Consider the following 13,029-nt stretch of genomic DNA (forward strand, 5'->3'; position numbering starts at 1 on the left):
CAAAATGAACTTGAGCTCAGTGTTAGTTTTGGACGGAAATCATATCTCATCAATGTATTTGTCTCACCATTAACAAAGGTCAGCCTTAAAAACTTGAGAAAAGTTTTCTGGAAGCAGAAAAAGAGGCTTACACTGAAATGACCTAACTCAATCTCATGACTCATCAGAAATGCTCATTACTTATCAGAAATGAAGATATTTCTCTGATACTCAGCACATGCCCATCACTCACAAGTGCTTGTTGGGTGGATCAAAGGCCACATTCTTTGTCTAAACTCACATATCACCGCAGTGAGTAAGACACGTTATTGCTGGAGCTTGCTTGGTTTTTATACTCTGTTCCAAGGAACCCAGGGGACCCTCGGAAGCTTATTAAGACTTCCTCAAGGAGAATATCAGTATTACTAAATAAGCTTCCACAAGAAGGGAAGTACTGGGTCTACCTTGGTCTTACACTTGCTGCTGCAATGGACTGATGGTAACTTCTAAAAAGTTTGGCCAGTGTCCCCACATTACTGAAGCGTATGCACCAGCACATGTCCCCAAACCCTCTGGGATTCCATAGTCAATGTTTGTTCTTGACATGCAAGTCAACAATGGAAAGAAATTTGAAGATTTGAAAACTTAATGCAGGACTGATTTTTTTAACATTACACTAGTTATTGAAGACAACCTCAAAAGAGAGTTTCACAGTACAAAACCTTGCAGTTTTGGGTGGGTGGGGAGACGGGGGACTAGGCCTGACCTGATAGCAAAAAAGAATGTTTTGTCTGCAGTGCTACCTTGCTGTTTATTAATATTAGTTTGAGGGTAACATAACATACCCTTTCCTCCACTGTATCGCCAAGGAAGGAATCAGGACTGCCTCTGCATTTTCAGGCATAAAATGAAGAAGAAAAGCAAAAATGGCAAAACTGAAAGGAAGGCAGGAACGATCACACTACATTACCTGAATTCTCAAAGGAGTGAATATGCTATATTAGAATAACTAGGGAACTTAAGATGCTTTTGAAATAGATGGACTGGAGGAAGTATTAACAGGAGATGCAAAGCAGGGCCTAGAAATCACATATATTGCTTTATCACTAGAAACTTTGTCAGCTATTCCTTTTAGCCAGTGATTCAAATTACTGCTCCTATGGATTCACATTTTAGTATGTCTTAATTATTATTGTTGACATCACACTGCCTTGCTTATGACATCATACTGGGGTTTTCTCTATTTTCTTCTTCAGGCCTAAAAGACTATCCTCTGTAGCTTCTGTACCTACTATTGTGTATCAATAAACCACATAATTAATTTCTATTACAAACTAGAGTCTATGGTCCTTTTCACTGATAAGACTTTACTCACAAGGTTACAAATGCAAACTCATATTAACTTGGCAGAACTTCAGTCACGTATGAAAGCTCCACATTGCTTCTACCGCGCTGATTGCGAGGTTAGTTCTCAACCCAGAATCTCCTCACACCACTCTGATGTGGGAAGCATTTGCATGATCCAGGAGATTTAGAAAACGCACTATCCTGTGCCAACTGGGTCTGGAGAGAAGGGTTAGAAATTGAGATGGAAAAGGACCACAGATGACTTTTAAAGGGAAAATGTATACCTCCATTTCTGAATCTTGTTTTGTGTGTGGATATTTTCAAAATATTGCATAGGACTCTCCTTCCTAGAATATCCCAGCTGACCACAGAGAACTTGGGCTGTGTGTACAGTGGGAATCTGAGCAATAGAGAATGGGGGGATACCTTCATTTATTCAGAAATGTATTACATGAGTACTTCCACATGTTTCCACTGATTCCTCAAGGAGGGTTGGGGAGGAAAGGGAGATGAAGTGGTTCTGTTCTTCAAGTGTGTATAAACGGTGCAGGTACAAGGGACACCTTTGGATGACTCCGACAGAATACCGACACCAGAAGCTTCTTTCCATGCATAAAATCCAGGATGACCTGGACTGTGTCCATGCATAAATAGCCTAACTTCAGGAAAAGTCACTTAAAAGGCAGATGCTACGGAGAGCAGAACCAAACCGTCGGCAGAGGTCCACAAGATGGCGCGCTTGAGCCACAAACTGCGCGTGCCTGCGGGAAAGGCAGAGCGGGACTATCCCAGGAAAAGGTGGCTACCTTTAAGGTGAGTTTATTTGTCTGCCAGATGGGAAGTCCTGGGCCAGCCCCTTTAAAGCTAGTAAAGCAAGGGAGTTGATTGGGAGAGAACTGGTTTCACCACTCCTCTGCTTTAGTCTTTCATCATAACTCTGGGCCAGGCAGGCAGGCAGATTTTGCAATGCACGAGCCCGAGTCCATCTGGAGGCTGTAGAGAAAGCCCTGCGCGGAGGGCCCACGCGAGGGCCAGATGCCCAGGGCCCCTGGCCCAGGAGCCGAGCGGGCTGCAGCCTGACAGAGCGGAGCAGCAGCAGGGCGAGGGCCTGGGAGCAGGTTGCCTCCACGGGGGAGATGGAGCTGGGACTTCCTGGCAGGAGGGCCGGGCTCTCCTTGGAGCTCCTGGTCCTGCTCTGTGCCTCCTTTCCCCACGAGATACCTGGTAAAGAAGGTAAGGGCACTCTGCAAGGGGAAAGGGCGCGGGAAGGGTCCCAGGCCGGGGAGGTGGCAGGGAGGGACGTTTTGCTCTGAGACGAGGGGAAAGGCCAAAGGCTGGCGCCTTTCATCAGGATGGAGCTCTCTCAGGAGCGTACAGAAACTTGTGCTCTGTGTGACTTCGCACGGGGAGCAGATGGAATTAGGAAGCCGCCTGCTCATGCACTGGCCAAGAGGGTAAAGCCTCCATCTCATCCAGTGGTGTAACAGTGTGGCACACTCGTTAACCACCGGCCTGGCATTGCTGCTCCAAAACGTGTGAAATGGCCCTGCTTGACATGGCTGGAGAGCTCAGACATTCTCCCCCTCTTCCCCTCCCACCCAGCTGGAAGGCGATGCAAACCCGAATCAATGAAAGATCAGCACACCACCCTGTCCAGTAAACAAAATATTCTTCAAACCGATGCAAACTCAGTCTTAAGCTCTGGACCTTTGTTTTTAAGAAAGGGCTCTTGGTTGGCTTGGTGGCCTCAGATCCCTTCAAGAGTCTTCATAAACATGGAGGTGAATGGGTAATAGTGCCATTTCCTGGGTAGGCAAGTGTGGAAGGGTGAGATGCACCAGAGGAGCCTTATAGCATGCATAACATTACAATCCAAGAGCAAACCAGAGCCTTGTCACTTCTGCCTGCACGTAGCACTCAGCCAGGCTTGTGCTACGGCTAGCAGGTTTTGTGCTGGCGGGTGACTCCCAATTCCATGCTCCCACCCCACTGACCCAGTATCACCCAAAAAAGGGTCGCCCTTTTTAATCATCAGGCCTGCATATTGGGTCAAAAGTGTAGAGTAGAAGGTCCTCCTGAAATAGCTCCTGTGGGGAGTGAGTCATAACATCCCAGGAGAGGCAAGGATGTTCGTGGGCCTTGAAGAATGTGGAGCGTCTGCTGAAAGGCAAGGTTCTTGTGCCAGAGAGACAGCTGGGCAATGGTGCCCACTCCCAGTCCCAGCAACAAAAATCCAGCATTCTGCAGTGGTCCAAGTGTCATCTTTCTCTGGTCCTCAACTCTTACCCTCACTCGGCACTGTGCGATGCAGCCTTCCCCAACCTGGTGCCCTTGAGGTGTCTTGAGTGTCAACTCCCATCAGCCACAGCCAGCATTGCTGATGCTAGAATTTGCCATCCAAATAATCAGGAAGGCACCAGGTTGGGGCAGGCCGAATGTGGATCTTGGTGGCTAAGAGTCACCAAGAAGTTTCAAGGTGTTCATCTTCCTGATGCTACTGACAGTGCAATCCTGGTCATGTCTACTCAGCAGTAAGTCCCATTGGGTTCAGAGGGACTTACTCCCAGGTAAGTGTATTTGGGATTGCAGCCAGAAAAAAAGGCCTACATCTCCCAGCCTGCCTCAGCCTTTTTTCTGCCTAAGCTTGCACAGGATTGTGCCTTAAGTCTCCCAACAAGCTAGCATCTGGCTTTGGTCTTTTGCCCTGAAAGCATAATTGAAAGGGGGGAGGGGAGAGAATTGCACAATAGCATAATAGCTGTTGATATTTGATTGCAATGACCTTTGATGTTTTTGCACTCCTACTGAGAGTGAGACCAGGGCAAGTTTGAGGAAAGTACTGGGAATTTTCTGCTAGCAATTGCCAGCAATTCATGGCATCCTTTTCTGCAGCTCTAGCTCCTGGGGAGAACAAATGACCCCTGAGAGGTCACAAGGGATGGACTCGAAGAAGTGGCAAAGTCTTGATCATGATGGGCCCCATTGGTTATGGTTAAGGTGATTAAAATCACTTCAGTGGAAATAGCTGGGCATTACAAGTTCATGGGACAGAGTGGGCAGGTTTACATTGTTCTTTAAGTCGCTGGCAACGTGTGCCAGAATGACCTTTAAGCCCAGATTGTTGAAATATTGACATTACCCAGCATCGAATACTGGACTAGATGGAAATTAACCAACAATGAATAGCTTGGTCAATGAATTGAGAATTTGTGAAGCAATTTATGAAACCTCAGGTGCAAGAGTTCACAAATATGAAGAGCATTTCAAAGCTAAATTTATATTTCACATGTAATCAAAATACCACAGTATTTCAGTGATTTCTCACATTGCAGGGTAACTCTTAGTGCCTCGATGTCTGTCCTTTTGGCTTCCAGTTCTATTAGGCTTTTTCCTTGTCTAGTGGAGATGCTAATAAAGTTTGCACATAAGGGGCTCATAAATATGATGTGTCATTGTTCATAATACTTGGGCTTTTTATAACACGGGCATCCTTAATCTGAATCTCCTAGTCTGCTCGTGCCTACTAATGAGATGTCTTTTGAGCGGATCTGCTTTTGCACCTGTAATCTTGGCATTCATTATACCAAGGTTTGTAGCTGCTCAGAACCTGATTATAACCGGGTTCCATCAGGAAGGTAGCTGCACCATGGCAACAGCCCCATGCCGCTGAGGCAGTGCAGCCCCCCTCCATCCACACGCATAGTTCTCAGAATGTGTATGAGAAAAAGTGGAACTTGCTCGGAAAAGCACCCTCATGGTATTACTCACTGCTGCCTACGGAAGCCATTTCTTCCCTTCCGATACAAAAGCCTGATCTGCAGGTCTCCCCACCCCACAAATGGTTGACCAATGTATTCATTACAGACAGAGCTTCCAAAATAACGACACAAAATTATGAATGGGATAGATAAGATCTTACACACACACACACACACACACACACACACACACAAATGCATACCCAGCAACACTCCTCCAGTAGACAGTAGAGTGGCAGGAGGGACCCAGTGGGATCATCCACCCTGTTCACAGCCCACACAGAGGTCTCCAGGCACTGCCAGTCACAGCTAACACTGTTTTTCCATCATGCCTGTTGGCCCATGGATAGGTTTGGCAGCAGAGCCTGGGGCCATGAAGAGGGCCACATGACTATGGCAAGCTCCCTGGATATTATTATTATCATTATTATTATCATTATTATTATCATTATTAGAACATTTCTATGCCGCCCCTTGCCGAAGCCAGAATCCTTCTAATCTTCCCACCCACCCCATAGTTGAAAGATGCAGATGTATCCATTGAATGCATGTGCGTGGTTTCACCCATCTCTGTTTCTTAGATATTTATTATTCACAGCCTTGCTGCGGTGCATATTAAAGCAAAGTTTGGGGATGGATTGTGCATTTGGAAGTGCATAGCTGGGTTCTTCCACCCCATGCATCTTTTCAGGCATTCTTCCATCCACTCTGGGCACTGGATCAGCAAGCCAAGAGGCCCATTTGACACAGGCTTGTACCTCTGATGATGCAGGTTCGGTCCCTGCCACCTTCAGCTAGAAGGATCTCCAGTAGCAGGGCTGGGAATGTTGCAGCCTGCTATGTTGGAGAGCCATCCTTAAACAGGAGAGAGAAGAATAGATGGAGAGAGTCACATCTTTGTATGAATTTCTGCAATTAAGAGGTTTGGTGTAGATATATAAATTAAAATAAATGTTCCGACTGTCTCCATTATCTGGGAGCTTTAGCTTTTGGGGACCTAGCCCCAGGAAATCACTTTGTGTTTTGGCTTTTGGGAATGCCCTTTGAAAATGATATTACTGTGTGCTGCCACAGTTGCTATCCTTCATGTTTCAGACTCACATCTGGCTTGTGAGAAGCTGCATGTTAGAGCCAACGCATCATAGCTACATCTTGTGTGTCATGCACATGCATTTAAGCGCACGCACATTACCCCTGAACTTTGTCTTTTGGATGTTCCATTTGAACAGTTCAGTATGGTGGTACCTCATAGGGCCATTATGTTTCTTTGGTATGTCTTTAACTGGCGTAGAAGAGACTACTGCAGAGTAGAGAAGAGCCTCTAGTGATGTGTAACCCAGGGAGGTCTCTGTCAGTGCAGTGATCCTTGGTGTGATAGCATTGTTGTGTAATGCTATCTCCTCTTCTATCTCTGTCACATTAGAGTGCATGAGGCAGAGATGATCCAAGCTTAAAAGAACAGTGTATGATGATTGCAGGTCTTCTTAACAGGAGCAGATAAGATTATCTTCAGAGACTTGACAGTAGCTGGGATTCAGTAGGAGATCAATTCTTCTGGGATTTTCTCTCATGCTTTCACAGCATGCGCTGCTTTACAACACTCACTCATTTATGGAGACGGTCCCCGAAGGCACCTGCATGTAACATGGGCATCCCCAGAGAGTTCAAAACCAACAGAAGTGTAAAATTAATGTCATCTTGAGGGGGAAAAATGAATTATTGTTGTTGCATTGGACGTGTTTCATAATGTTGGTTTAATAGAAATGGTTCTGTAGAACTGTTCTACAGAGTGGTATGGATTTTACAGCAATGTTCTGTATGGCCCTTTGGAAAATGTGGTACTTCTGCAGCAACTAAATGTCGGGTAGCCAAGCTGTTACAGTACAAATGATGGGACTGGGGTATTAACCATCTAGTGCCAGATCAAAATCACCCATTTAAATGCTTGTACATGGAGAGTTGGTGCTGTGTTGTACAGTGGCTAAGATTGCAAAGCTATTCAGATTTAGATAGCTATGCTGGCTCAGGATTGCTGGGAGTTGTGGGGTATTTTCTGTGTAAACATGCATGCGATTACACCCAAGAGTATGAGCTGCGAAAATTTTGGTTCAGTCCTTACCTCAGCCATAAATTCAGTGGATGGCCTTAGACACAGATTCTCACCTGTAATTTGGGAATAATAAATCTGGCCTACTTTACAAGGTCACTGTAAGAAATGCTGAGTATTTTAAGGACAGAGAGGCCCACATGGAAATAAAGCAAGGAAGTAACTTCGTTTATTTCAAGTTCCCTGGCAGGAAGCATCAAAAGCCCTCTGTCCTAGCCCCTGGCCCTTTGCAACCTTCCCTCTTTCCCTTTGAACCCCTCACCAGCTGAGGCAGCAGTAGTGGTTGAACTTTGGTTCTGGGGCAAGCGGAGGCAGGCATGTCCCTACTGCCCAGTTTCTGTGCCGGGGCAAAAGTCTACTGGCCCTTGGGAAATACTGCAAATGCCTGAGGCAAGAAGGGAATGGAGCAGCGGGCACAGGAATCAAAGCATAGCAGTGGCTGCGGGGAAGCATTTGGGAGTGGGAAAGGGTAGTTTAGCCACATATTAAAGGTAGTTAGGAAAGAGAAACACAGATTATATTATATATTATAGCTTTTATTATCTTTTATTCTGTATCCCCTTGTATAACTTTTTATTACTTTTATTGTTTTTATCTATTTTATTGATTGTATTTTTATATGCTGGTTTAGCATCTTGTAAACTGCCCAGAGAACCCTCGGGTTATGGGGCGGCCTAGAAATACAGTGAATAAATAAATAATGGTCCATCACACCATCTGTATTACATAATACATGTAGAATATGTTGTGTATAGTCATCTGCATAAAAACATTGATGTGCACAGACTTTTACATGGGTATTTTTGTTTCCCTAAGTCACATCCACCCCTCCTTGTGACTTAAATTGACTGCACTGAGTACTGCATACACTGCAACCACTATTGACACTTTCATCATTATTCTCTTCCTATTCTGTTAATCTGCTATTTGTAGGTTTCAATTTCTCCAGTATTTGGCAGGCAGCATTCACGCACCTGCCAAAAGATTGCTCACCAAAATGTTGTCATCTTTTTGACTGTTTTCCTGGAAATGTTCAAGAGAACAAGCCAAAGAATCTTAGGGAAGCAATGTCCTATAATATCCATATGGCTTGGAGTACTTTTAGCCCAGAGATGTTTAATTACTTTGTGTTTCTACTAGATTTATGCATAATATTGCTTTTTAAAAAGATGACTTGCTTTTTCATAACATATATTCTAATTCTGGATCTGCTGCTTTTAATTTCAAATTTTTAATTTTGCATTTGTTGCAAAAATATATATTAGATAAATATTAAGTGGTATTGAAATGCACAGTGATAAATACAGTTTAAATATATGTGGAATAAGTATAGTGACAGCTCACAACTTCAGTACTTTAGTGATAACACAGTAACCTATGCAAAGTAAATTTTAACCTGTTGCAAAAGGGGAAATTATATTCTCTGTTCAAGTCCTGGTAAATAGAATAAAATTTCTGAAGATAAAATTTAATACATCTCATGAGGTGGACTTCAATGTATATGCCATAATACAGTCATTGTTTTTTAAAGATGTTACATGACTTCTTGATTATTGGACTTCTGTTTTCATTTTTTCCTGCAACAGGGTAACATGGGCTACCCTTCTGGGAATGTTTCTAAAATGTTCATTTTTTGTAATTTTATATAATTTGTATATGAAGGAAACAAATAAGATGACAGTTTAGCATTAGAAGAATGAGACTGAAAAAGGAGGAGAAAGCAAATAATGACTTTAGGAAGATAATTAGTTTTGTACCAAAGTCTCCCTAAAGAGTAAATATAAATAACAGATAGATGAGGCTGTTCCAGAGGAAGTCAGGTAATCAGAGTATGATGCATCCAGGATAAAGTAATCCAGAGAGAAGAGAGGAACACTGAAGGCTGCTGCAACACAATCCAAGGAATTAGAGGGAAAAACAGAGAAAGGAATAAAATGACAAGGGTCAAGAAGACAAGGGCAAGAACGAGTTGAAGGAAAAGACCAGACAAAAAAGAAAGGAAAAGAAGAATTATCTGACAGGCGCAGACTATCCTTCCTTGTCCCATCACAGTATGTGTCCAGTGCAGGTTCTGAATAGAACCTGTGGGTCCATAACTATTTGTTGCATCAGTTCTTACCATATGACTAGGAAATGTGCAAAAGACAGGAGTCCTCCTTGTGCAAGCCTATATGGGGCTGAGAAGATGTGTGGACAGGATTCAAGGCAGGAACTTCAGAGTATGCTGGAGAATTCATCCAAAGAGGGAAGTTATTTAGGGAGAAGAGAATTGCTTGGTGGAAAACCCAGAACCAGAGTCAAGGTGATGTATTCCAGGAAGCAGGGGGCACAGGGTTAGGAAAGAAGTGGGAGTGTGGCAAAATGTGCATTAGAGAGGGTAAAAGGTGAATAGTATGGCATTCAAAAGGGTAAAAGGAAGGAGGAATAAGAACTGGGAAGAAACCTAAGAAAAATATGAGACAGGGCCAGTGGGAGAAAAATGATGCACTGTGAAAAAGTCCAATGAGCGTTACAGAGTGAGTAGGAAATGCCTACTTGATTGGTCCCTTCCACATAGTTGTGCGTCTTTAATTATTACAGCCATACAGGGATGAACCTGTGGGAAAACTGCTCCCATCGAGTAGGCCCAAACCACAGTTTACAAAGTTGCTTCTAATCCTGGCTGCAAAGGTGGGATTGATGCTGGCTCCAGTGAGTGAAAACACAGGTGTAGCCATGAAGCTATTCATAGCTCTGATAATGAAACTGGGAAGAGGATGCCCACACAAAAGGCAACAAGGGAGGGGATGGAGAGGGCTGAGTCCACAAGGCACTCTTAATCTCCACGCTTACGTTTGCACAAGGCCAAAGTCAGATTTCCATCTGAAGTTTTATTGGGATTTAAGCTTAACTGGCATTCCATCGTTCTTACGTGTCATGTCTTTATAGAATCGTTCAGTAGCTCACTCAGTGCATTCATGTCTGCTCAATAGTTTTTGCTTTTGCTTTAACCGAATGGTGTAGATGCTTGTACATTCCTTCATTCTGTGAGGCATTTCTCATGATCCCCTGGCCTCTCATTCCTGCTTCTGGTTGGTTTCCTGAGGCAATACTAATTGATCTGTTGTTCTGGTAATTTGTCCCTGTCACTTCTTATCCCTTTGCTAGGTCTGATTTTTTCTGTGAAGAAAACACGACTTCTTGGTGCTAAGATAGCATTTTCCCAGCCTAATTAATCCCAGATAAGTTTAGATTTGCGTACCACACTAATGGGCACCTCATGAGGCCTTTTTGTGGGAGTTGTTCATTCATGTGAGGAACATACAGTGTGAGTCAGTAACTCACAAAGTGCAACAGGTAAAGTTTCTGAGATTTACTGTCAGTCTATGAATAACTGTGTTGAGGCAACTGAGATCCATGAACCACTGCTCAGATGTTATATGACTTACAAAAGAGAGAGGAGACAGCAAGGACAAGCTCCCCTCTATCTGAAGTCCCTGGCTGTGCCTAGCAGGGCTGAAATGACGTTGTGCAAAAAAGTTGTTGTTGTTTGTTGTTGTTATGAGCCCAAATGTAACAAGTTCCATTTGATTTCTGAGTGCAGAATTTAAATTTGGAATGTTGATTGTGAAATGTTTGCCTCCAGGATGTAGACTTGCGGCCATCTCTTGATCGCCCTTATTTTGTCAGATGTCAGATTATGAAATCGACTAAGCTACTGTGATGGCAGGAAGGTCTACTGCTGTAGCTTTTCTAGGCAAGTAGGCAAACAGGAGGCAATGCAGAGGAGGATCCAGAGAAGATCTGGACTCAACCCACCAAGAGGCATTTGCAATTGTTAAAGAATCAGGCAGTAGTTTGTAAAATTAAGTTCCTTAATCGGTGAAGTATGGGTCTAACGTCCCACTTTTTGTGCCTTTCCTGCTCTGTCTCCATACCAGTGTGCTGGGTCACTGCCTGGCAGCTTTTCCCTCCTTTATGCCATCCTTCTGTAGCTACAGAGTTATTTGCCCATTCTGGTATTCCAAGTTTCCTATCTAGATTGATACAATACCCTTAACATATCCTCAGAATGGGTGGAAGGACTGCACCCTAGATTTGCTACAGTTTAGTGCCCTTTCATTGGGAGCAGTGAGAAGGAAATGTTCGAGAAACTAAAGGCTGAAAAGGTGCAGAATGTGAGGAAAAACACTGCCCCACCTTCCACATTTCTGATGCAAGCATGGCAAGGTCTAGAGACTACCAGTTTGTCCACCCCGTACCCACTGAACTGCTCCTTTCGTACCAGTACATGTCAATCATGAAAGGCTATCTGGTAAGCAGTTAGACAATCAGTAAGATCTACAGAGAAAAATGTTCTGAACGCTCATAGGTTTCTGCTCTAGTTATTAGGGATGAGTGATTATTTACAGATGAGAGGAAGCAGGGATGAGAAGAAGAGGAAGTCCCGTCATGAAAGCAGAAGTCCACTCATGCAACGCTGAATATCACGCGCTGTCACTGGATGCATCTCACCACTATCCCGACACACATTCACTGTCTTTATTCTAGACTAAGCACACCTAGTTCCTTTTTTGGCCTTGCTCGTAATAGATGCCCTTTCTTGTGGGATATACCCTTCAGGTGTGCAGGTCCAGTCAGCTCAGCAAGAACCTGGGGCAGAGGAGGTCACAGGCTTCCTTCCTTACGGAAGAAGGTGGCCAAACTGAGAAGTAACACACAGCATGCGATGAAGTAGAAGCATCTCCCCAGACTTCACCAGTGATTTCCAGAGTGGTAGCCTTCCTCTGGGAAAAAGGAGACTTAATTTTCTTCTATGGCAACAGAACAGAAGAAAATAGTGGTGTCCCATTATTTAGTGGCTACTAGTCATGATACCTGGAGAACTGGAGCCAGGATGCCTCTGAACACAAGTTGCTTGGGAATGCAAGCAGACATCTCCCATTGCACTCAAGTCCTGCTCAGGGCTTCCCATCAGGGCATCTGGTTTGCTGCTCTGTGAACAGAGTGCTAGACCAGATAGGCCTTTAGTTTGACCTAGCACAGTTCTTCTTAGGTTGACTTAAAATGTTTAAGCTTGCCCTAATGTTTGTTTGCTTTTTTTTAATTTTCAGTGAATCTTCTTGACACAAGTACTGCTGAAAATGAGCTAGGCTGGTTGCCAGATCCTCCGGATTCTGGGGTGAGTAGATACTACATGCCTTGTAATAGAGCTGAATGCAGTCTGCCTTCAAATGCAGACCTTCCTGGTGAAGCCTCCAACTGTTGAGTTGCCTGCGTGTTGCTGGTAGGTCTCTTGCTGCCGCTGGCTGAGCTGCTCTGATCTTAAAGAAGGGCAAGATGGGCTGGAAAGGCTGGAAAGGAGGGGCAGGAGGGGCAGGAGCCTTGGAAAGGAGGATGCAGGTCTTGCAAAGCAGGCCCAAGGAAGTGATGATACGGAGGTAGAGCAAGAGAGCTTGAACAGAGAGTGATCTGAACAAGAGGTGAAGGCCAGAGGGTGGAGGCTGAGAAGGAAAGGCAAACTGTGAGAGAATGCTTAGCAGAGGGATGCAAATAACCAAGAACTGCAGAGTAAGGAAAGCTAAACTGTATTATACTCCTGAAATAATAATCTTAATCTTTGGCTTTGGGCTTCTAATAATAATCTTAATTGTTGGCTCAGTTTCACTGTGAGACCTCAGCCCAGGCTCTCAAGACACCCTAATATCCCAGGCTTTAGTTCACCACACAAGCCTTCTTCAGTCTACCATTTACACCCATCTGGAGCAACATTTCCCGTTCTTTGAACCTTCCATGAGCAAAAGCTCACAGTGAAGCACCTCATTATTTCAATATATATCTTTGTTGTACTGGAAGCTA

The 13,029-nt window shown here is 44.1% G+C and overlaps 1 protein-coding gene across 1 annotated transcript in view; it reads left to right on the forward strand.

Moving 5' to 3' along the window:
• Positions 1 to 2,359: 2,359 nt before the first annotated feature.
• EPHA1 (EPH receptor A1) overlaps positions 2,360 to 13,029 on the forward strand; it is a 70,711-nt gene continuing 60,041 nt past the window's right edge. Inside the window, exons 1-2 of the mRNA XM_044439609.1 lie at positions 2,360 to 2,559; positions 12,285 to 12,352. Of these exons, the coding sequence (XP_044295544.1) occupies positions 2,463 to 2,559; positions 12,285 to 12,352 (165 nt within the window). The 5' untranslated portion in view covers positions 2,360 to 2,462. The remainder of the gene's footprint in view (positions 2,560 to 12,284; positions 12,353 to 13,029) is intronic.

This window comes from Varanus komodoensis, unplaced genomic scaffold, assembly GCF_004798865.1.
Source record: "Varanus komodoensis strain SLA01 unplaced genomic scaffold, ASM479886v1 scaffold35, whole genome shotgun sequence".
In the NCBI taxonomy this organism is placed as follows: Eukaryota; Metazoa; Chordata; class Lepidosauria; order Squamata; family Varanidae; genus Varanus; species Varanus komodoensis.